This window comes from Antennarius striatus, chromosome 17 (assembly GCF_040054535.1).
Source record: "Antennarius striatus isolate MH-2024 chromosome 17, ASM4005453v1, whole genome shotgun sequence".
In the NCBI taxonomy this organism is placed as follows: domain Eukaryota; kingdom Metazoa; phylum Chordata; class Actinopteri; order Lophiiformes; family Antennariidae; genus Antennarius; species Antennarius striatus.
The window spans coordinates 8,033,105-8,058,235 of NC_090792.1; the positions used below are offsets into that span (position 1 = coordinate 8,033,105).

General features: G+C 39.3%; 1 protein-coding gene across 3 annotated transcripts in view; it reads left to right on the forward strand.

Moving 5' to 3' along the window:
• col12a1a (collagen, type XII, alpha 1a) overlaps nucleotides 1–25,131 on the forward strand; it is a 54,422-nt gene that overhangs the window by 805 nt on the left and 28,486 nt on the right. For 2 of the 3 annotated variants that reach the window (XM_068339637.1, XM_068339634.1), the window contains exons 2-30: nucleotides 641–746; nucleotides 4,234–4,350; nucleotides 4,453–4,596; nucleotides 5,285–5,338; nucleotides 6,464–6,727; nucleotides 6,855–7,019; nucleotides 7,210–7,383; nucleotides 7,535–7,825; nucleotides 7,944–8,546; nucleotides 9,214–9,492; nucleotides 9,580–9,855; nucleotides 9,947–10,219; nucleotides 14,308–14,571; nucleotides 15,859–16,125; nucleotides 16,365–16,557; nucleotides 16,669–16,793; nucleotides 19,328–19,477; nucleotides 19,564–19,683; nucleotides 19,776–19,940; nucleotides 20,059–20,205; nucleotides 20,360–20,499; nucleotides 21,019–21,148; nucleotides 21,801–21,946; nucleotides 22,418–22,547; nucleotides 22,726–22,862; nucleotides 24,000–24,129; nucleotides 24,231–24,370; nucleotides 24,613–24,745; nucleotides 24,947–24,970. In XM_068339637.1, coding sequence (XP_068195738.1) covers nucleotides 677–746; nucleotides 4,234–4,350; nucleotides 4,453–4,596; nucleotides 5,285–5,338; nucleotides 6,464–6,727; nucleotides 6,855–7,019; nucleotides 7,210–7,383; nucleotides 7,535–7,825; nucleotides 7,944–8,546; nucleotides 9,214–9,492; nucleotides 9,580–9,855; nucleotides 9,947–10,219; nucleotides 14,308–14,571; nucleotides 15,859–16,125; nucleotides 16,365–16,557; nucleotides 16,669–16,793; nucleotides 19,328–19,477; nucleotides 19,564–19,683; nucleotides 19,776–19,940; nucleotides 20,059–20,205; nucleotides 20,360–20,499; nucleotides 21,019–21,148; nucleotides 21,801–21,946; nucleotides 22,418–22,547; nucleotides 22,726–22,862; nucleotides 24,000–24,129; nucleotides 24,231–24,370; nucleotides 24,613–24,745; nucleotides 24,947–24,970 — 5,251 coding nt within the window. In that variant the 5' untranslated portion in view covers nucleotides 641–676. The remainder of the gene's footprint in view (nucleotides 1–640; nucleotides 747–4,233; nucleotides 4,351–4,452; nucleotides 4,597–5,284; nucleotides 5,339–6,463; nucleotides 6,728–6,854; nucleotides 7,020–7,209; nucleotides 7,384–7,534; nucleotides 7,826–7,943; nucleotides 8,547–9,213; nucleotides 9,493–9,579; nucleotides 9,856–9,946; nucleotides 10,220–14,307; nucleotides 14,572–15,858; nucleotides 16,126–16,364; nucleotides 16,558–16,668; nucleotides 16,794–19,327; nucleotides 19,478–19,563; nucleotides 19,684–19,775; nucleotides 19,941–20,058; nucleotides 20,206–20,359; nucleotides 20,500–21,018; nucleotides 21,149–21,800; nucleotides 21,947–22,417; nucleotides 22,548–22,725; nucleotides 22,863–23,999; nucleotides 24,130–24,230; nucleotides 24,371–24,612; nucleotides 24,746–24,946; nucleotides 24,971–25,131) is intronic. The other variant, XM_068339636.1, reaches the window with a different exon arrangement.

Consider the following 25,131-nt stretch of genomic DNA (forward strand, 5'->3'; position numbering starts at 1 on the left):
GGGAAATGTATTTAAAAAATCTGAAAAGTAATTCAATATTTTTGTTATTATATGTGATTTACAAAAATGCAAACAGGATGCCCCTTAATATTTTAAAACATTCAAGTTATTTATAATTGCAGCTATTATAGTGCCACAAATTGAGGTAAATTAAGGTCACCCAAACCTCATTCTTGAAGTACTAAAATGAGTCAGAACCTTAGACCACTGAGCAGCAGAACAACGCAGATAAAATCAGAACAGCCAGGGGGAATAATTTCAAGATTATGGTTGGATCACACAGACGAACATGTTGTAAATGGTCTTTTGACACTCTCTTGTCATTACATATTTAATCACTCAGAATTAATTACCCATCCCAGGGTGCAGAAATCATTGGGAGACAGATAGGTGTGGCTGTTGTCATGTAATGACTTTTAGCCACAATTATTTTTTTAGGGGTTATAGAAAAAAAAATCCAGGAGAGCATGAAGGGTTTGGAATTGTATTTTACCTGTTTTTTGTTAGTCAAACTGTCAGTTTTTTTTTCATTTTAACCATTTGAACACAACAACAAATTAAGCAGAAACTCATGCTCTGCATGTGGTGCCTAAATGAGCTGCGTCTTCAACTTCAGCACATTTTCTCTCTTTGTCCTCAGACTGGTTGATGCGTTGCTGACCTTAAAGGGCCAATCATGAAGATAGGGCTGTCTTTGGCCATAGCTGCATTTGTTGCAGTTCTTTTATCCTCTGTTGATGCTCAAGGTAAATACGAGCACCTGGTCTCACACCACTTACATACACTATTCCTCTCTGTCCCTTTCTCCTGCTTCTTTCTTTATTTATCTTTACTGAATATCTATTTCTGGAATCAGGCCTTTATTTTAATGTCTGTTTGACAGGAATCACTACATAGAAAATGGAATCTATTGTGTTGTTAATCTGAATAAAGTTATTTTTGTTTCATGTGTATGCTATTGTATTATTACTTTTGAAATACTGACAGATTTCATATTGATTCTTTTCTTTTATCCCTTACTTGTAGCATGTTGTGTCTTTTTTTATCTCATTGTAAAGTTCAAATTCAGATCTCATTTACTTGCATTTAGGCTGTAATTTAGGTTTAAACAAATACTTCTGGAACAATTTTCCCATTCAGAATTGGCACATATAATAAACAAAGCACAATAACCCTCCAATTACTGTTTCTCGTTAAATGTATTAAACAGCAGGACACATTAGACGAAATTCATAGTTTGGCTACATGTTTCCCAATAAATGTTTTAGCAAGACTGTTGCTATTATGCTTTTTATGACAGTGAAACTCTGCTTTTTCCTATGCAGAATTTGGAAGATTATCCTTGGCAATTAGGCATTGAAATCCTAAATAAAATATTTTAATTATCATACTTCTGCCAGTTGTGTTTTGGGAACTCAGACATTAGTAAATGTCGGTGACTTTAAGTGTGGCTCCAGCAGTAAGTAAATACGATATTTTAGGAAACTGAATTACTTGTGACACAATATACAGTAATAGTGCAATAAAAGAAAAGTATAAATTGGAATATGTCTAAAAATAAAACTTGATTCAACATTAAAATGTTTAAGTAGTGCAGCGTAATGCAATGGACTATGCTGCAACTGAAGCACAGTCAGCATCTCCATATTGTAAAGGCTGATTTATTATAATGTTGATTGAAAGATTAGAGCTACAAGGAATATAACCTGTGTTGGGTTTTTTTTACATTTTGCGAAGTATATCATGTGAACAAACATGTAATTAACTGATAAGACAGTCTCAGTCTTTTTTGACAGAAAATAACTGGAAGTAATTTCAAATCCAACACTGAAATCCCAAATAATGTCAATATGGTATGGAAACCCTCTGATCTTCTCTTTTGAAAGCTCTCTGGCTGGGGGAGAGGAGTCAGGCATCTACTGTCACATATCTCCACTAACGGAATGGAAAGATGAAATCTGAGAATAGCAAATTAATCCTCAGACAGCACAAAGACAAAGAGCCTTTCTAGGGCTTCTTTGTGGGCATTCGTAAAACGCTGAGTTGCAATACATATGGAAAGTTAATATGCAGTAATGTTTAATGTCAGCACATGTTGTGGAATGACTTTGGCTTCTCTCCTGCCTCTTTTGGAGGGTTTGTGTTCTTTCCTCCTCTTCTTGGTCCTGGCAGTAGCTCGGGCCAGGATAGCTGTCTGGCTGGAGACTGAGGTTGCTAACAGAACAGTAGCCAGACTCTGGGCCATTGAGCCAAGGGTGTCCTTTATTAGGTACTGATGGGACAAACATCCATTAAACAACAGTAAGATACAAAACAACATTTCATAACTGAATATGTTATTTTGATTTTAAAAAAAGCCAGAATATTTTTTAAAGCAAAAAGACTCATAGTTGAATAACTTGTAACAAACTGAAATGATGTTCATTACATCTTGAGATACATGACAGATGTGTTACACGTGCGAGTGAAGTGAGGTGAATCAAGTAAAGGCTTGCTCAAAACATTTTTTTTTAATCTGAAATGTTCAGGATAGGAATCTTCACCCAACTCCCACTATTACACATCCACACATACACTCACACACTTCCATACCCACTTACCATTTGGTGATGGAGATGAGTACACGTGGAGAAATCGGTGGGAGTGCAGTCCATCGGGGCTCCTTGAGTTGATGCGGCAGGTTGGTGATCCTCCAATCCCAGTTTGTAATGACTTGGCGGGCTCCTGTGTGTTATCTGCCTGTGCATTCAGTGTGTCCCACACTATGACTTCCTCCTTGAAGTGCTATTTTACTATGATATTCTTGCCTCTTGTGGTTTTTGTTTTTCTTACTAATAATATAGCATTGCACCCATGTGATAAAACTCTTTACTCATGCTGCACAGTCGATGCACTCTGATGGTGAGCATAATTCCACTCTGACTATATACTACTACTACTGACTAGCACTACATGTCAATGTAGAATATTTTTCCTAACTTCCATCACGATATATTCAATGTTTGCTCAAAATCTCATTCCTTGAAAATAAATTTTCCAAAGATACACTAACTCATGGAGTTGCATGGCAAATAACGAGACTCAAGTTAATCCTTTAATGGCTAATGACAGGTATAATATTAACTGTATGAGCATTTTTAATTTGCAACAAATTGATGATTTGGTACGCCATTGAATATAACCTTCATGCATGAAAATTCTGTATACTACATAATAACTTTCTTATGCTGACAAACCAAGAGGCTGTGTGAAAGAATATCATTTTAAAATAAGTTTGTCATCATCCTGTTTGTGTGGTCCCAACTGTACATGGAAATTACCATCCAGTCAATTAAAGTTGTTGAGTCCAACAACTTTCTCATGTACATGATGCATGATGCTGAGACAGGTGCAAAGGCGTATGGTCTTGTTCAATTATACATGTTTTCCTGTATTTATTTTCATGTACACACTTTGTCTATTATAGTCAATCTCAACAGTCTTTTTCATTGAGTACAGAAATTTTATTTTGCCATCTTGTGCATTATGCCACCATTGAAACAATTGACACAAGGTCTCCAGTGACAAATTGTGTATTCTTTTTGAAAGGTTTGCAATGGATATATGCCACTTACTTGTGAAAACAGTTTCAACCAAATAAAAACAAAGAGTTTTCCGTCTTTGAAATATGTTTATATACAATGTACAGTATATATAACATATGGTGTTTTAGTTTTGTCATGAGCTTCTTCATCAACTACATTGCAACCTTGACTTCATTGTATAATTGCTAACTTGTGAATGTAGACACAGTTGTATTTTCTGTAAAGAGATCAATGTCATCATGAGAGCTGTTTAGTATGTGGTTGGGCATGCATTGTGATGATTGCACTCAGCATGTGTTGGATGGTTCATTCATTGTTTGCACTTTGGTAAAATTATGTTGTGGACATGTTTTGTATGCCAGTGCTTGAGTTGCTGGCCAACTTGGTTGAGCAATTCAAACAAATGCCATTTTACTGTAAAATGGTTTCTCGCACTTTGTAATGTTTTGTGTCCTCACAAATGGACATCAGTCTTATGTGTCTGTTCCCAACAACGAATGAGTCCACTTCAGTCATGAAGTATTTGATGTTGGGATCAATGTGAATGCTTGATAGAAGTGCTGTACTTTGATCTGATCATACATATAACCATATTTATACATACACTCATAGATGTTGTGATATAACTATGTTTCACTTCTGATTGCAGTGGAACCCCCTTCAGACTTGAACTTTAAAATTCTAAATGAACACTCAGTGGAAATGTCATGGGCAAGACCCTCTTCAAGGATAGAGGGGTTCAGAATACAAGTTGTATCAGACGCAGGTCAGTATGAAGTTGGCACCTGATATGTTGCCAATATACAAGCAGCTATTACATTATACACACAATGCAACCTAACATTTAATTTGTTCTTAAATTCACTAGATGAGCCAGTCAGAGAATTTACCCTTGATGCTTATACCACTACAACCTCAATCACTAACCTGACCCCAGACTTGGACTATTCGGTGTCCATAAACTCCTATGATGGGTCAGAGGAGAGCATTCCCATCTTTGGACAGCTGACTAGTAAGTACATATTTTATGTACACCCTAGGTCTGTCTTTTATACATCATTCATTTACAATACTGTATTTTTTTCCTAAAGTTTGAATGTTGAAATAATTTGGATTATGTCATGTATATAAGCACAAAAGATACACTTGGTTCAGAAATTGCTCTATGAAAGCTATTAATAAATGTTTCTCTTGTCTTGTCTTCATAATGTATCCTGATGATTAATGATGTTGCATCAGTGTTACCTTTTAAGAGAAGTGATCTTTCATGTAGACAATCCATCCAGACAGCCACTTACATACACTATTCCCCTCTGTCCCTTTCTACTGCGTCTTTATTTATTTATCTTTACTGAATATCCATTTCTGGAATCAGGCCTTTATTTTAATGTCTGTTTGACAGGAATCACTCCATAGTATGTGATATTTTCCTTCACTGAAAGATTATTCCAAGTCTCATTGACATCCAGCTACATTAACTTTAGAAATACCAGAAGTCTAACGTTATTTACGAGTCTTTCGTATGTCACTGTTCATATCTAATTCATCCTACAGATCTGCTTGCATGCATGTGATTTGACTCTGTCGACCAGCTTTTATGATATGTTGGTTTCTTGTTGCTTTCTGCTGTGCAAAAGACCACAAAGGAGCAGCAGCGGTGGTATGTGGCGCTAATTTACCAAGTCTTTCCTGTGTTTCAGTCCAGTCCAGTAACACTAGTGGACGAGTCAGGAGACCACAGTCAGATGCAATCAGTGAGTATGTTTACTCTGGTGTTAACCAACATCTGAACAGGCTATGTCTTCTATATAACTGACCTTTCTTTTTTAAATGTGTCATTTTCCTTTTCCAACTGTCCAAATTTATGGAACTACTTTGTCAGGCTGAGATTTGACCTGTTTTGGTTGTCATTGAGCAGACAGGGATCCAGAAGTGAATGGGAAGACATACATTGGTTCCTTTAATTAAAACCATTTGGCACATCAACAAAAGTGAAATTAGGAGATGTGTATTCTGTTTTGCGTCGTGGGGGGGAGTGGGTGGGTTGTCAAGCAATGACACCTAGAGAAAAGCACTGGCCCTTTAAGAAATGTGCCTGGAGCTGAATTTTTTCACCTGACCTCAAACTGTCTGCTGATCTTGTGGGCATACCAATCTTTGTGGATTTAACGGTGGACAGGCTCCCTTGCCTACCCCCAGTTTTACTTTCTGTAAATCATACCCACACTTTCATTGCAAAGCACTCAGAAACTATTTTGCAGACTTCCAAATTGTTTGACAAAACAGTTAGCATGATTTTTAACATGAAGAAAAAGTTATCCTAAGAATAGCTCATGAGATGGGTGAAATGGAATTACAGTCAATGAAACCAAGAGAAATGAGGATTAATTCCCGTTCACATATGCTCTGCCAATTATTTCAGCATAGTCAGAGAATTTCATCTATGACTCTAAGCCCCATAGGATTTGAAATGAACATTCCTTTTGGAACTTCTGCAAAATGTTTAGTCTGTAAAAGCACACATTGCCTGTGTGTGGTGGAATGACTAGAGCAACCCACTGTTTGGCACTGGTTGATATTTCCTTGGATGTCAGCATGAATATCTCTGATTCATCCAACTAACTGTCAGGGTTTTTATTTTTACTCAGTCAGACAGGAAAAAGTGCCTTTGAAAAAAAAATTTGTTCTAAGACCACGTTGTTGCTGGTCTTTATTAAGGCACATTTCTGGTATGGAAACAAAAAAGGATGTGCTTTTCTGCATGTTTAAGTTATTTTACTAATAATTGACCTATTGTAAAACTTAATAGGAATAATCTGATTCAGTTAAAATATGTTACACGGTGGAGTGACTATTGTTTCTCAACATATTTTATCCAGAATGTTCTGTCAGTGCAATAGCAGACTTGGTGTTCCTGGTGGATGGGTCATGGAGCGTGGGGAGAGAAAACTTTAAGCACATCCGCAGTTTCATCAGCTCCCTGGCAGGGGCCTTTGACATTGGAGAGGATAAGACTCGGGTGGCCGTGGTTCAGTACAGCTCAGATACCCGCACAGAATTTCCTCTCACCCGTTACACCAGGAGAGGAGAATTGTTACAGGCCATCAACACCCTACCATACAAAGGTGGAAACACAATGACAGGTAAAATGTTTATCACAGGATGAAAACCCTGGAAATCTCAATACCACCTTAAAGCTGTTTTATTTGGTGTCATATAAAAATTTTGGTACAAGAGTGCAAGAAAACTAGGTCCATTTTGGTTTTCCAGGTGATGCCATAGATTACCTCCTGCAAAACATCTTTACGGAGGCAGCTGGATCCAGGAAAGCTTTCCCCAAAGTAGCCATGATCATCACTGATGGAAAATCCCAGGACCCAGTGGAGGAGCATGCTAAAAGGCTTAGGAACATTGGAGTGGAAATATTTGTTCTAGGTATGGTTTATTTTTGTAAAGTGTTTTGTTGAATACCACTATCCCATGAAAAAATCTTCCTGTTGTTGGAAACCATTTGATTTTCCACTGATTATAATATCCATATTTGATATCCACCACATCTGTCATGCAGCCATTGAGTAAAAAACTTATGAGTTGATATTACTGTACTTCACATTGTTCCCCTCAGGTATCAAAGGAGCAGATGAGGATGAGTTAAGGGAAATAGCTTCCACACCTCACAGCAAACATGTGTACAATGTTCCCAACTTTGATTTGATCCAAGATGTCCAGAAAAGGATAATCAGAGAGGTGTGCTCTGGTGTTGATGAGCAGCTCAGCTCCCTGATCAGCGGAGAAGAAAGTATGTCAAAAGATCTTAATCAAAGATGTTGCATTACATTTCTTTATATATTATATACTGTTACTGTTTGGACAAAGCTCAGAAAAATCTTCTGATGCTGAATATGTTGCGGAAGCCCATATAATACCACCTTTCACACATTTTTTCACAGTGGTGGAGTCAGCCTCTAACCTGCAAGTCACAGAAATTGCATCCAAGTCAATGAGGGTGACATGGGATGCTGCCCTGGGTGATATCACGGGTTACAAGGTCACCCTCATTCCTATGCTACCAGGAATGAAACGCCAAGAGCTCTACATGGGGCCTACCCAAACTTCCATCAATGTCCGTGACCTATCCCCTGAGACCGAGTATGAGATCAGTCTCTTTGCCCTGAAAGGTCTGACTCCCAGTGAACCCATAATGGCAATGGAGAAGACCCAGCCTGTCAAAGTGTCAACAGGTAATATGATTCATTTTTTTATGCACAAGAAAAAGTCAAGCCTCTCAGTTGTTAATTAATGTAAACATGAAAGCCATCCAAGCCCATTTGTTTAACTCATTATCTTTTTTTTTTCAAGAGTGCTCACTGGGAGTTGATGTGCAGGCTGATGTGGTCTTATTGGTTGACGGCTCATACAGTATTGGATTACAAAACTTTGCAAAGGTCCGCGCCTTCTTGGAGATCCTGGTCAATTCTTTTGACATTGCGCCCAACAAGATCCAGATTAGCTTGGTCCAGTACAGTCGCGATCCACACACAGAGTTTGCTCTCAACACTCACCATGACATTAATGCTGTTGTAAAGGCTGTACGCACCTTCCCTTACCGTGGAGGCTCTACCAACACTGGCAAAGCCATGAAATATGTCAAAGAGAGGATCTTTATCCCTGCCCGTGGCGCAAGACCGAATGTTCCCCGTGTCATGGTCCTGATCACAGATGGGAAATCATCAGACTCATTTAAGGATGCAGCAACCAACCTGAGGAATATTGATGTGGAGATCTTCGCTGTTGGTGTGAAGGATGCAGTGAGGTCAGAGCTAGAGGCCATTGCCAATCCTCCATCTGAAAATCATGTCTTTGAGGTAGAAGACTTTGATGCTTTCCAGAGGATCTCAAAGGAGCTGACTCAGTCCATCTGTCTGAGGATTGAACAAGAACTTCTAAACATCAAAAAGAGGAGTAAGTAGGAATAAAGAATATCAGAACCCATGAATTATATTCTGGAGTCTAGCCATATTATTTGTCCATATTGTCTTGCCATGAGTTTTAGCTGACATATATTTAACACTGTGACTTTCAACTGGCATAGACTTCAGAGCAATGACAAACACACAATGCAGACAGGAAAAAGATATGTATAGTTAAGTCAACCATAATCTACCATCAACATACTGCAGAGACCATTCTGAAAACACTGCATTAACTGCAACAATAATGCTGTGTTGACCATAATTAAGTCTAAAGACTACCCCAATGCTGAGCTGTTCCACCCAGTGGGAGAATGACATGACACCACACAGGATGCTTATCAACACGGAAGTTTGCAATCCCAACAGGCACACCACTTAGCCAGGGTAACATTTCAGACTGGGCAACTTGTTTTGTTTTAACTTTGTTGGCAAAGTAAGCTTAGTTTAGTTTTTCATTGCTGCCAACAAAATGGAGGTGGTAATTTTCACTGGGGAGTTTACAGGGCAAAGAAAGAAGCAAAACACAACAAAAACAACCTCATAAATATCACAGATTACAATATAATATGATCATGGCTGCACTAATTTGCAACCTACAACTTTAAAATATTTATCCCTTTCATTGGCATTCACACAAACATATCTCCTATTTTCAGGTCTGCTTCCACCCACTGACTTGAAGTTCTCTGAGATTACCTCCAGAAGTTTCCGTACCACCTGGACTGCTCCTACCACCTATGTTATGTCATACCTAGTCCGTTTCCGCAAAGCTGAAGACATCACTGGGGACTACATTTCCTTAGCAGTACCTGGTGACACAACCACAGCAGTTCTGCCCCACCTCTTCCCACTCACTCCTTACGAGGTGAATGTCTTCGCTCAGTATGAAAAAGGAGACAGTTTCCCTTTAACTGGTGAAGAAACCACTCTAGAGGGTAAGAGGGACTCACTTGTAACTCACCCAATACTGTTACAGTGATTGAAAAACAATATGTAGGATTGAACATATTTTTTCATTTCAGAGACTGGGACTGTACGGAATCTTCGAGTTACGGAGGAGACTACCAACAGTTTCAGAGTATCATGGCAAGCTGCTCCAGGTTCAGTGATCAGGTATCACCTGTCTTATGTCCCACTGAGTGGTGCTGGAGAAATACTACAGGCCCAAACCATTGGACCAGAGACTACAATAGTGCTCCAGGAACTTTTCCCCTTCACAACCTACCGTGTGTCTGTGTCTGCTGAGTATTCAACAGGCATGGGGAATGAGATGGAAACGGATGGGACCACAAAGGAAGGTAAATCAACAAAAATAGTTCGTTATTCTTCTACAGGAAGTGGAAAACTATGACAAATGAATGAACTTGGCATATTTTTACATCCTTTAAGTCCGTGGCTCTCCTCGCGATCTTCGCGTCTATGATGAGACCATATCTACAATGAAACTGGCATGGCAGGCTGCTCCTGGAAATGTCCTTGAGTACCTTATCGTCTATAAACCTGCTGAGGGCGGTGAGAGGGAAGAGATATCTGTAAATGGAGATACCACCCAGACGGTGCTGACGAACCTCCAACCATCAACTGAATATGAGCTGTTTGTTACGGCTCGGTATTCTTCTGGTGTGGGCGATCCTCTTCTTGGCACTGGAACTACGTTAGAAGGTAAGGGAGAGTGATGCCTTGCTAATGCCTGACTTAAAACCCTGAAAATCCTCTCTTCAGCCAATGTTTTACAGAAGTGTAACAATGCTTTCCAAGTTCATACTGCTGACACTGACACAAAATAATTATTATTAGCATGCACATTACTGTTTTTTTATTTTTGTTTATGTATAATTCGTTCATTCATGCTTGATGTGAAACTACTAAATTTCTGTTGGTTGTTATCCCTAAAGAATGAAAAATCTGATATTTCTCACAGATGACTATGTCAGAATTATGAAAGTTGACCTCTTACTTTACAAGATTGAGTTGATTCTAGAAGAGAGCAGGACAGGAATGTGGTATTTGATTTAATTATTTTGACACAGTGAAAGTGGAAATGGGTGGGAGAAGCTTGTAAACCTGGTGAACTCATGAAACAACTTGAACCCATATGCCTGCCCAACACAAGCTACTGTATGTATGTTTAATAGTTTGAGACAAATCATTTTAAGCATAATATTTTATTTCTATTATTGAAAATGTTATTTCCTATTGAGAAATTAGGACTTGGTGAAAAATCTCATGTGAAGTTCAGCTGATGATTGTGTCTTCACTGTATTTGAGTTAACAGCAGGCGGTTTGTTTGAACATCTTTTTCCTGTTTATAGAGACAGTATAGACGACACAGCAGCCTTCTGTTTTTGTCACAGTGTGGAAAAGGGATTGTTGTGGTCTCAAACCACAGGAGAGGAAGTTAAAGAGATGTGTTTTGAGATGAGGGAGGTCCTAACTCTGTGTCGGTATTCTATCCCACAGTAAATTGTGTGTTTGAAAAACTGGCTGAGTATTTAACAGTGTCTTTGCTCTCTCAGTTGAGCTGAAAGGTCCTACCTGAGTGCGCATTGAGTCCAGAGACATGTCAGAACTACAGTATTCTATTCATCATAATAGAAAGAATAGGGGAGTTCTCATTCCTTAGCATTTTCTCTATAAACTTAGCAGCAAGGATCCCTTTGCTGGATGTGCTCCTATTTAGAAAGGGCATTTCTTGCAGGCCAGATGGACCTGAGCACTTGGGTGATTAAGAAGACTTTGAATTAGTATTAGAAAAACCTGACCCTATCAAAGTTTATGTTGAAAACTGGATTATTCCTGTGTTTATTTGATGATTTCAGGGTTTTTCCTTTATTTCCCTTGTTCCCACTTTGATCAAAGGGTTTGGTTATGATCATAGTTTCCCCAAGTCAAAGTTTTGTTTGTCACGAACACCCACACAGGAAAAGCTCCATGACAAAGCACTTTGTTTTGCCAGCTTTATTAGTCCATCATTATGTCAGCATGCCTTAAAATGATCTCATTGTTTTGAGTGCCACTTACTTAAACCCATTTTTTGAAGTCCATGTGGGTGAGAACTGGAGGACAGTGGCTTCCACAAAGCCACTCCTTGTGGCTTGGCAGTGGATGCCGGCCAATATAGTAGCCATGAGTGTGAAAGAATTAAAATATCCTGAAATGACTCGGAGGGAGTGCAGGTGTCATAGTGAATGCTTAGATGAACATCCCTAATGTGTATATTACTCATAAACATTACACAATTATTTACTTAAGAAGGGGGATTTTTGTACAACAATGGAAGATGTTAACTAAGACACCTTGAAAAGTGTCTAAGCTGTCTGTGTGGTCACAGAGGGAAGCCTGTTCAGCTTAAGGGTGGCGCAAGAACAAACAAAGGTATATACAAAGTCAGTATGGCCAAAAATAAGGCTTACCTGAATGCATAAGAATGGTTGTCGTTCATTACCTCAGCCCCCAAAGCAGCCCTTTCCCAATCTCAAATAGGTAACTTGCATGAGAGTAAATGTTTTTATATGTTCCAGAGGGATTCTTTTCACTCTCTTTAATTTGTAGAGCAGCACAGCACAAAGGTGAATCTCAGGCATCTTGGTTTTATTTCCTCTTTAACTGATGCCTTTGGGAACTCTGAGGGAATTCAGGCTGTTGCCAGATGATTTTTCTCTACCAATCTAGAGGTCCTCTGAGGTAAAAGGACAGAGACAAGCAACTTTGGCGAATAGAAAACGATAAGTTTGTGTGTCAGATGAATGCCTCAGTGTGACGAAAGGGATAAAAATAAAGAGAAACTTGAAAGGGTATACTGCTGCTGATAAAACAATTTGACAAAAAATGTATTTCCTGCAATGACTTGTGATTTTTTTAAAAAGAGAAAGACAGAGACTGAGGTTGAGTTCGATAATCAGCTGTCAAATACCAACATCCAAATGCCATATAATCTCATTAGGAATACTTTTTTAGGGAATGACTTGTATTTCTCAGTGCATTTTGTTTGTCAATTTTCTTATTAATTACATTCTTAAGTGCAGTCATTCAGGATTTTAAGCTGTTGACATTTTTGGCCACAGATGTTGACAATTATGTCAGTACAGGTCCTGTGGGAGAATCTCTTAAATTGTTCGACATATAGGCTTTTAGTAGGTGAGGATTTACCATGAATTTCTATTATGTTAGAGCATGCTTTCTCTTGAAATTTTAGTGTGGGACAGAGTTGAAGGCGGTTGAGACAAACTAATATAAATAAATCCAGAATATTTTTATTAGTATCAAATGACATGTCTGCAAGTATAGACGTCTTAAATAGACGCCACTGCATGTGTCCTACTTAGGTAATTGTAACCACCATGCAGCTGTTTATAGCAAAATATGAAATAGAAAACCGATGGCTAATGCCTTCTTATTGTGTAAATACAGATATTACATATGCATTTGATCTTTTTCTAGGTCTGTGTGCCATGTGTTTCATGTGCGTGTGTTTCGCTCCATTCTCTTTTGCTTGTCTGCAAGAGCTGATGGAAAGTGAGCCAGCTGTCTGCAGAAGTCATTATATTGTGATCCTTTTGACCTTGGTTCACAGAAAGCAGGAAAAGTCAGTCCGGTTCATCCTTTGCTTCTGGCTAAAACAACAGTTCTTGATAGAATGATCCACATGAGTCTTGATAGAATGATCCAATATTAGTTAGTCTTCATTAGTTTGTGGTCGCTGACTCTCATATTTGGCCTCTGTTCTCTAAGTGCTGATCTCTAGGATTCATAGACTGGAAGACAGACACAGTTCATTCATTTTCTGCTGTTTAGTTGCTTAATATTTCCAACTTATCACACATTGCACTTCTAGTAGTTTTATGGTGCTTTCATTCTTAACATTTGGCTTTTTTAATTAAACCTCATTTTGGTGAGGTTTTGTGAATGAGGTTTAGGAGGCCACCCACTCTGCCTGTGATTATATTGTCATTATGCGCTGGCATGTTGGAACTTAGGGCTTGACTTGGAATCATAATCAGGATGTGTGGGAGGCTATGCATGGCATACCATCTATATGACAGCCAGACCAGATTACTGAGGAACATACCTCGACATGGGTATCCCTCTCAGCCATACATTGCTGGCTGCTCAGCACAAAATGCACCACAAATTCCCTCGTCTCCATTTCTAAGCCTACCTCTTTTCCTGTTGCTCACTCAAAAATTTGATTGACAGAAGAAAAGGGAGAATGCAACATCTGTGATTGTAGCAAATGCAGTTTTGTGGCTCATGTTTCCTCTGTTTCAATGGAAAATTAAAGTGCTGTCAAGAGAGGCGTTGAGAATATGTGATTTCTGATTAGTTTTGCAGACCTTTTTCCAGCAATCTCTGATTCTGAAGGGAGAAAATCAGGTTGGCTCAAACACATCCTGAGGGACTAAAGTAGAGACGAATGAGACGTTTTTGGTGATTTATTTCAAGGGTTCTTTGTATTGTCCATTCTGTGTCTCACTCACTTCCTTAAACCTCCATATCTGCATTAAAGATCAACATCACCCGGACAAAGAGATCACCGGGCTCGAGGTCTTCAAGTGTTTTTGCAGCATTGTGCTAAAACTGCCGTCTTAGCTCAATTAGTTTGCATTAGAGCAGATCAAACAATGAAAGTCCAAAGAAAATTCTTCAGTTAAACAAAACTTAACCTTTGGTACTGCTAATTTTCCTCTGCTATATCTGTTACGCACAGACTGACGTAATACTCCTAATTAGATCCTTGTATTCATCCTCAGAGCTTGGTTCACCCAGAGACCTGCGGACCAGAGATGTCACTGACACCAGTTTTGCTGTGAATTGGGTTGCGGCCCCGGGTAACGTTCGCCGCTACCGGATCACGTGGAAATCTTTTTCTGAGACTGGGGAAAAGACAATACCAGGAGATGTCACAGACACAGTTTTGGATGGTCTCACCCCTGAGACACGCTATCAGGTGTCTGTGTTTGCTGCCTATGGACATGGAGAGGGACAACCACTGTCTGGAGAGGAGACCACAGATAGTAAGTTACTTAAGCTGCTGTATCTCTTCCACCAAAATATTATCCCCTTAATTTTCTTTAGCTCTTATTTTGTTTTTGCATCTCGGTTTTTGTTGTTATCTTTCCAGTGCTTTCCTCCTCACTGGTCTGCATGCCATTTTTTCAGGGTCCTGTCCATGTTACTACCCAGAAAATGTTAAGCTAAGGCTGAGTTTAATATAACTGCATGATCATAAAAGACATAAAGGCTCTATGACCACTATGGGACAGCAAACTTTGTATTTTTCCTCTTGCGTAACTGTTAACATCATTTTTAATACCAAGAACGCAGGTTTAGACATTCTTGTCATAAACACATCTAAAATTTAAAGTTAAATGATGCAGGATGTGGTAGACTTAGAATGTGGGGGATAATAGTTGAGCAGTGACACAGTATTAAAAAACTATGTGACGAAAGCTGTAAGTGACATTTTTGGATGATGTTTAAAGATTGAGATCCATCAGTGACACGTCTTTCTTAGCTGTTGGCAATAGTGGAACATCACCAGTGTAGTTCTTGCTGTCATCTAATACTGGTTGGCAGAGCACAGTCAAAATGTGTTCTGCAATCACTAATGTCCTTTTGTCCTGGGAAGAAAACAAAGTGGCATTCTTATGTAGAAATGAGTGCAAATATTCAATTCTTTGCAACTTTTCTTCTATTACTCCTCTCATTATTTCTTTGTGCTTGTGCTTTCCTGAAGTCTTGCTGGATTCAGTTTCACACAGCAAACCTGATTGTCTAGCTTTTTTCTGCTCATAAAAGTTCTCCTCCAGAATGTCTCAGAATATTTTCCACACCTTGCTTTAAAGATGATTCACACTTGCCTTTCCTGCCCTCAAAATAGGGAATCCTTTATAGATGAGCACAGGAAAAAAGAAAACTACAGTATAGGTCTTTTCTAAATTCACTCGACATTTGAGACAAACTCCCAAAACCACCAACTAAACACAATGGAGCATGTAAATGTGGACCTGTTTAACGTATACTGCTGAATAATCACTAGAAATATTCCGGTGGCTTTGTATCCACACGCATACTGAAACTGAGCATGAAAGACTGGGAGGTAGCCAAGAATGCTACTGTTTAGTTAACTTACCCGTAGAAAAGCAGTGCTGCTTGTATTTCCAATGGTATATTGGAAACATAGGCAGTTCAGCACATATTTAGCACAGATTCCCATCTGAACAAGGCCCAAAATCTACATTATCCCCTCAAACCATCCATTCATCATTTCTCCTCCTTTTTTCTCTTTTCCTTCCTTTCAGTCTCGGCTGCTGCCAGATTAATTGATGTCTCTGAGGAAACTGAGAAGAGCATGAAGGTGACGTGGCAACCAGCACCTGGAAATGTACTTAACTACCGTGTTACCTACAAACCCAAGTCAGGAGGCCGTCAGTTGGCTGCCAAGGTGCCCGGTGGCAGCCTCTCCACTGTATTGAGACGCCTTACACCTCTCACAACCTACGACATCACTGTCCTGCCGGTCTACCGTTGGGGAGAAGGCAGAGCCAGACAAGGAGAAGGAACAACATGTATGCTTGTCTATTTTTTTCCACACCATAAAAGACTGCTAAATCATGCAAAAATGTGATAGCAACTGCCTATCCCACAATCCCAAATATTAAAATCTTATACTGTATTTTAAAGCATTAAAACAGTATCAGAGTAAATGCATGTATTTCTTTCATCTTAATTATGGGGTGCTGTAAGTATTTTTTTAGGTTTTAAGTCAAGGTCATATTATTTGATCATGTTTGTCCTTTCTCCCTAGTGTCACCGTACAAAGGTCCTAGGAACCTCCAGACGTCAGAGCCTTCCAGAACCAGTTTCCGTGTAACCTGGGATCCTGCTCCTGGTGAGGTGAAGGGTTACAAAGTCACTTTCCATCCTGTGGGGGAGGACATTGACTTGGGACAACTTCTGGTTGGTCCTTATGACAACACGGTGGTCCTAGAAGAGCTGAGGTGTGTCATTTGGCTGATTTCTCACTTTTGTTCTTGCCATCATGTATACTTGAACAACATTTTCTATTTGGCTATTGTAACAAGATAAAAAAATATGTTCTTATCCTGCAGAGCTGGTACCAAATACACAGTTAGCGTTTTTGGTATGTTTGATGGAGGAGAGAGTATGCCATTGGCTGGAGAGGAGAAAACTACTCTTTCTGATGACCCTGATCTTCCTCTCTACGATGTAACAGGTAAAGGAAAACCCAATATTTTACTATATATCTGAAATATACAATATATCTGATAAAGAAAATACTATCGCATCTAAGTAATGACAGAGAAATCATGTTTCTACAGAACATGGACAAGTGAAATGGTTACTACGGTAGCCTTCACTGTTCAGGTAGTGATCCAGTACCTTATGACTCTGGGCAGCATCAGTCAAACATTGGAGACTGATAGTTAAGTTTCTGCTTAGGAAAATACTCCCTAAATCTATACCCCATAAAAGTTGAAGAGTTCCTCTAAATACCTCCCCTCAAAGCTGCTGATTGTCCCACAAAATAACAGATGTAATGGTCATTCCATCTGTCTGCCCTTTTCTTGCTTTCTTCATTGTGTCACTTTGGCTTGTGATTTCTAATTCCAGTCCAAGTACAGCCAGTGAAGATTTGAGCCATAAGTGTATGATCTATTGCAGTTTTTATACTATGTTATGAGTCAGAGCTTGACAGGTCCTACGTGTGAGAAGGAAAAAAATGTTGTGTTTGCCGAAAGCATCTGTAAAGGGCAGCTTGACCGCTCATATGCAAGCCCTGTCCTAATAAGGAGGCTGATTTAATTAACAGCTTCATAAAATAAAATAGCAGCCAATGAGAATATCTTATGCTCCCCATTTATCTGAAGTCTCAAAGAAGGATGAAGTTTATAGTAACATTCTCTCTTATTCTGTCTACCTTTTTTTTTTTGCAAAGAACCCTTCTCACTTGATGTTAGACTACAAAGAGTCTTGAAGAGTCTATTTTATGTCATAATACACATAGCAGACATACTTTTGTGCCTTTTTGTCTGCCTTTTCTCCCTTGCTATCAATTGATGTTTAACAGCTGGCTGTCATGGGGGTTTGTGCATTCTGTGCAGGGTGCGATTTGTTGGGGGGAATGGGAGGTATCACCTCCTCCTCTGTTTTTTTTTCATCTCTATCTCTGCTAAATGAATTTAATCCTCGGGGGGGTGGGGGGGGGGTGGCGGTAACCCCATCATTCATTGAAAATTATGAAACAACAGGCAAATTGAGTTTTCTTACAGGTAGTCTATAGTCTACATTGATGGCACTCACTTTCAACCTGACCCAAATCGTCTCAATGTTTGTCAACGTACCCATACACAAAAATACATAATATACATAACAATTTTGCTGCATAAACAGAAATTAGCATTGCTAATAAAAACAATGGAATATTTAAATGGGGGCAAAAGGAACATAGCATTCTTCTTCACAGAACCAGCACAATAAAAAGCAAGGCCAACATTCACATACACCTGCACAGAAGATGAACAAGATAGATAGATAGATAGATATATACTTTAATGATCCCAAGGGAAATTCAGGTGACATATGCTCGCAAGAGATACAATAAATACACATAACAATGACAGAGAGTAATGGCACAGCCAAAAGACGTTGTATAAGTTACATTATTTACATGCTGTTACATAATTATAACAACAGGAAAAAGAAGAACCTAGAATAAAAGGAAGCATAGGGACATGAGAGAAGAAAGAGCATTGGGTGTAGATGATGTAAGATCAGTAACACGTGGATGGACCAAGATTGTTACTTAGTCTTATAAGTTATTTTTACATGATGTGAATTTTCATTCTCAGAGGTATTCATGTTATGCTTTACAGACCATTCACTTTAGGCTAAATCCTCTGGCCGGGTTGGTGTGATTGCCTCTTATTTGGATATCTTGCACATTGTGGCCACCACAAAACCTTAAATATTTTGTGTCTTTTTTAAGTTTTGATTAAATAAGAATGTTCAACTCTTTGGAATTTAGGCACATAGGGCAGACCATTAACCTAAAAAAATATTTAGGCCTGTTGATTACATATTTTTTCATGCTACCCCCCCTTTTTTTTTTCTTTGACAAATTGCACCCTGATTCTGTGTGAGAAAACCAATTTATAAGTCATATATATATAACCTGTTTTCAGTTGCAGACATTGGCAGCTATTGTAACATCTGCAGCCCTCTTTTAGGTGCAGAAGATCAGATGCCTTCCATGTCATTCTCAAAGGTGTGGGAAAACAACGTCGACATTTTACCTTGCTGGAGGGTACTGTAATCTCTCCAGTGGAGGCCTTTGATATGTCACAGGCCATTGAGAGCATTTGCTCTTGAGTTGCCCCTGGGAATGAATCATGGACCCAGAATAAACAACTGCCAAAAATGGAAATGCCAGAAGATGAGATGATAATGATTATAACACCTGGATCATAAAATGTCTATAATAAGAAGAAAATGATGGAATGTTTTACTACTTTCTTGTGAATATGTTGTTGTTTGACATCAAGATTTATTTGATTTGTTTGGTCTGATGGCAAAAATTTTTAACTATCGATTTCTTCTCTTTCTTCCTTTTCGCGCCTTTTTCATCACCCCTACTACAATTTACCCTACATACCATTTTTTATACAGCAGATCATGAGCCTCTCTTTTGTATATATAGGATTTAAATTTTTCAAATTTTAAAATAACACGGTGTCATGTTGCTCTCAGAGGTGATGTGTAAGACCACTGCACAGGCTGATATTGTACTGCTGGTGGACGGTTCCTGGAGTATTGGACGCCTCAACTTCAAGACCATTCGCGCCTTCATTGCTCGGATGGTTGGAGTCTTTGAAATTGGCCCTGACAGGGTCCAAATTGGTGGGTTTGCCCAAATGGTTATATTTAATACAACTAAATGAGGTTGTCTTGCACTGATGCAAAAAAATATCTTTTGGTGTCTTCAGGTCTTGCCCAGTACAGTGGAGACCCAAAGACTGAATGGCACTTAGATGCTCATCGAACTCGGGAATCTCTCTTGGATGCTGTGGCTAACCTGCCATACAAAGGAGGAAACACCCTTACTGGTACCTTAATCTGTTAATTGAATCCATTGTTAGTATGGACGGTGAGACTTTTGCTTCTGTGGATATGGTAGCAAATATTCTATGTGTTACAGGTCTGGCTTTGAACTACCTCCTTCAGAACAATTTCAAAGAGAATGTTGGGATGCGACCCAATGCTCGAAAGATTGGTGTACTGATCACTGATGGCAAATCTCAGGATGACGTCGTCATCAACTCTCAGAACTTGCGAGATCAGGGCATTGAGCTCTATGCTATTGGTAAGCCAAAGCTAGATTGGTTTGCCTGCACAAACCCATTAAATGAAGTCAAACTGTTTTCGTTATCAAAGTGTCTTCGGTATCAAAGTGCAAATGACTGTTTATTTTTGGTGTTTAGGTGTGAAGAATGCTGACGAGAATGAGTTGAGGTCCATTGCCACTGACCCTGATAATATTCACATGTACAATGTTGCCGACTTCACATTCCTTTTGGACATCGTTGACAGCCTCACTGACAACCTTTGTAACAGTGTCAAGGGACCAGGTATACATCAGATAAATTGTTTTGTTATGGAGTCCAAAGATGGAAGACTTTGACTTACCTTTACCTAGCCTTTGACAGTTGGTATAATCATAGCATTTAACATCCTAATCTCTTGACTGGATCTTTATGGTTGTATTTTTCTGGAATACTTCAGGAACTATACCGGACTCTCCCTCCAAGCTGGTGACATCAGATGTGACTCACCACTCCTTCCGAGTCACCTGGACTGCACCAGATGAACCAGTAGACAAGTACCGAGTGGAGTACATGACTGTGTCTGGAAGCCCTCAACAGGTATACTTGCCACATAAGAGCTGCCACTAAATCAGTCATAAACACTGTGTAGTACAGTCAGTATAGTTTGCTTCTTGTGAGGGTATAGAGAGGACACTATGTCACCTGTTTCACAGTTTATGAGACTAATGGGTTCTTCTATTCAAGTTCCTATTGGCAGGCTCTCGTTTGTGTTGGCTGGATTTGGTTCGGGAGTCTGATGACATTACCGTGTGACACAGAGCGAAGAAATGAAAACTCTCTCATTTTAGAGGATTAGAAAGAAAATATTAGCTTCATGACTAATATCTCAATTGGCCAGCATGGTTCTGCTCCCAAAGGTTGAAAATTGTTGAATTTTGTGGTTTCTGAATCTTTTCTCTATCATGGATTTGTTCAATATTCAACATATATGTAATTCTAATATAGGTTGCGGATCTGATGTGTCTTTCACACTTAACATTGTGTCATGAGACTGCAGAATAAATGCATTCGTGGGTTTACATAACTGTAATTTTGTAATTTTCTCCTCTATATTAGGTGATGGTGGATGGGACTGAGAACACAGTGGTTCTTGAGGGTCTGAACCCCCTGACACAGTACCTCGTCAGCGTCCACTCTGTAGTAGGAGAGGACACCAGCGAACCTCTTGAAGGAACTGAGACAACACGTATGTCTTCTGTTTCTGTCTCTTTGACACATATATAGGCCTGTATAATTTGGAATTCCATCTATAAGGAACCATACATGGTAAAAGTTGTCAGAAAGAATGTAAACTATAGTATAAACTAAACTAACTATAATTGCAATGACTGGTCTTTGATCATTGGTCATAGGTATAAACATTCAACGTTAAACTTACTGAAAGAAACATGTGCTAAATCAGACTTTCCCACTGTGGGAAGCCCACATAAAAGTCAAAGATGTCAAAGTTGTCAAACAACAACTGTTTAAATTTCAGTGGGCTCTAGCGCACTCACGAACCTCCACCCATTACTTTTATGAACAGTAGCCCTTTATGTTAACCTCCATCACTGAAGCTCTCTGGCCTAGTTGCATTACACTAATGCACTCAGTTCATTTAAAGATAATGTATCTTTATTGGTCTTGTTTATAAAGCCATGTTTGGCTGAGAAAAATAGTAATTCTTAATTTAAAGGACAGTTTTGTGATATCACCAGGGGTCATGAGCAATTTCTGACTTCTGTCTATGGTTCTTTTAATATGTTGTTAATTCCAGTTTTATCATTAGTAGAAATATAATAGTGATGTAATCTCAGTTTCAATCATCTCAGTTAGCATCATTCCTTGTTGCTAAACAGTCCCCATAAGAGCCGTGAGAAGAATGGACATCTATGATGAGCAGACCACCACCATGCGTGTGAGATGGGAGGAGGTGGAGGATGCCACTGGCTACATGTTGTTGTACAGCGCCATTAACGCCACTGAGCCTTTCATTGATCAGGAGGTAAGAGACAGTATGTTGAGAGCAGCAGTCCGACTGATTGAAAAGGCCCAAGACCAAGCAACGACACATGGATGTGTTTATGGATGGAAACTATTGCACAAGCTTTCATGCATTCATATGCATCAAACATTGACACATTGCTAAACACTAGATGTGAGCAGACATCTAACATGTCATCTGCAGTTCTTGACACAATACAGATTTCAAAAGGAACATACAGAGGTACATTGTTTGTCAAAAGGGGAGAGGAGGGAGAGAGGTGGGGAGGGATTATGAACCATGTGCGCTCTCTGCAAGGGAACATCTTAATTTCTTCATAAAGTGTTAAACCTGTTTGAACCGAAATGGTTTTGGCAAATGTGCCAAAATCAAAATACTTTTCCACTGCTCTCATCCAAATGTTTCAATGTTTGCCGTCTACTTCCCCTCTGATCCTATGTTTCTTTTTTTTTTTTTTTGGGACCTTTGCAGGTCAGAGTGGGAGGGGAAACAACCGATGTCCAGCTGGTGAAATTACTCCCCGACACGGCCTACATGGTCTCTCTGTACGCCCTGCATGGAGAGTCGACGAGCGAACCTCTGGCTAAGCAAGGAGTCACCCGTAAGTATTTGATAAATCACTGGTTCAATTGATTAATTATTTACTTCATGAAGCCCACAAAGCTTATTATTTATTGATGATATCTGATAGTAAGTCTACAGTGAACTCAACTTTGTCTCCATTACTTGATACCCATCTATAATCCCTCCAAAACAACATTGACCTGCTCTTTGTTCAGTGCCCCTGCCACCTGTGGGTGAACTGAGGGTTCGTGATGTTACCCACAGCACCATGAGACTTATTTGGGATGCTGCTCCTGGTCCTGTTCGCAAGTACCTCATCACCTACAAACCCGAGTCGGGAGACGCCAAAGAAGTGAGTTTAATATCATGCTCTATTCTTATACTACACTGAATTTCTAGAAGACAGATTTTGTATAAACATTTTAGCCTCCTTTGATTTGACCAATTCCTGTATTCTCCTCTTTTTCTTGAGAATCTTCATCAGCTGTTGTCTGTTTGGGCCATTAGCTTTGATGGTGATGAATTTATATAGATATTTTCGACTCATCCCTCAATATATTAGCTGGGACAACATAATTGCAATTGCAGCTGGTTGGAAGGGCTTTGGGGAATATTTCAGAGTTTAATGAAAAGATTACGAAACACAGCTTTGGGAGGTTAAAGGAGTACTATAGTGCTGGGGAAAGGACAAAATACTTTATGGCTGCATGTCCCCTTTTGGGAGTTCTTAGGCTGCAGCAGATGATTCTTTGGTCTGTCTTTTGCTACTTCCTAACCCATAAATCAGGTGTAGGTGATCTTCAAAGCTCTGCTGATGGAAACACACATGTGAAAGTAAGGCTGAGTGGGGCTAAGGATGTGATTGTCATAAATTCAGCCGATGGGAGGAAGAACGTGCTGTCCAGAAAGTAGCAGAACGTCATGTTTGTCTTTATAGATTATCTGAGAGACCCCAGTAAGTGACAAGCTTCCACTTACAACAACAACCTCAGGACAGTCTCTCTCCAGGTCCAGAGAAGTGAATTCTGTGTTTAGAGTTAAAGCTTAAAGTGAGATAGGAATGATCTGAGAGAAAAATGTACAGCAGCTGTTCGCGTTAATGGGTGTTCAGAATGCATTTGTTCAGTTCATTTTCTTGAGATTAAACTAATAAAACATAATGGAAATAAGAGCAGTTAACCCAGTATGATGCTTCCTGTAAATTATTCTTAGTCTTTGGTCTAATTTTGTTGCCTTTTGCTGTTTACCTTACTTGATCCCATTTTCCCTTGGAAATATGCTCCTGCTCTTGGGTATGCATTCCTGCTTTTGCCAGTACATTTTGAAACTCCTCCTGTCACTATAGTTAAAGTTTCACAAGACTTGGCTATACTTGGTTGAAGAGAAAAGCCTCTGAGGCTGGGTTTTCTTTCAAGTGTCAAGACTCAATGTATTTGAATTATTTATTTTGGTTGGTGATATTAAATGAGTATATTTTATTTTTGTACAGCTGGAAGTTGGAGGAAGTGTGACCACCACACAATTGGACAACTTGTTCTCACAGACTGAGTATGGTCTTGCTGTTACCCCAATCTATGATGAAGGACCTGGTCAAACAATGCTCGGAAATGCAGTTACTGGTAAGAACAGAAACGGACATTATTATAATAACCCTATAATAATCATGGACTACTGTCTCTTTGACAGAGATGTGCCTATCTTTTCTCCCTTACCTCTATAGATGTGGTTCCTGCCCCAAAGAACCTCAGATTGACTGAACCTACCCAGACCAGCTTCAGAGCCACCTGGGAGCATGGAGCCCCCGATGTGGCTCTGTACCGGATTGGCTGGACTAAGAGGGGAGACAACAACTTCCAATATGTAAGAGAGAACCAGATGTGCTTTCATAAAAATAAAAATGAAAATCTTGCAGAAATTTCCTAATGTACACCCAGAAGGTGTGTTGGTGCTGCTTGAAAAGATCTCCACTGTAGGAGAGCATAGCATTAGAAGACTTTCACCATCCAGTTTTAGTGCTTCAATAGGATTATTTTCTTGCCTTTTGTTTGGGCAGAATTTTTAGTCAAACACCTTTAACATTGTGTTTATGTTGTCCTCGTCAGGCCATTCTGAACAACGATGAGACGACCCATGTTCTAGAGAACTTGGAACCAGACACTCTTTATGATGTGTCTGTCACTGCCATCTATCCAGATGAATCAGAGAGCGAGGATCTGATGGGCGCTGAGAGGACATGTAAGACGTACAGATCTGTAGTTCTACATTGACGTCTCAACAATCAGTGTAGAAATCAAAGTGTGTTTCTTGTAAGCTTCTTGATCAAAGATCTTAACCAAAGGCTTGAATAATAATTGCCTTTTTATTTTACCTCCTGGAAAAATGGAGATGTTTAGCTGTGGGTATGCCCATTACATCTTTCTATTTTTGCCTCTATAGTGACAAAGACAGATGGTAACAAAGGTAAGTATATTTGTGGTAACGCAAGAGGATGCTTTTCTTTTAAACAATGAAAGCATGTTTTATCATCCAATCAGTCATCACCATTTTTGTTCATTGGACAACCATAATTACATCATCAATGTCTTTAACCCATCCATCGCTCCAGTGGTGCTGTGTTGCAG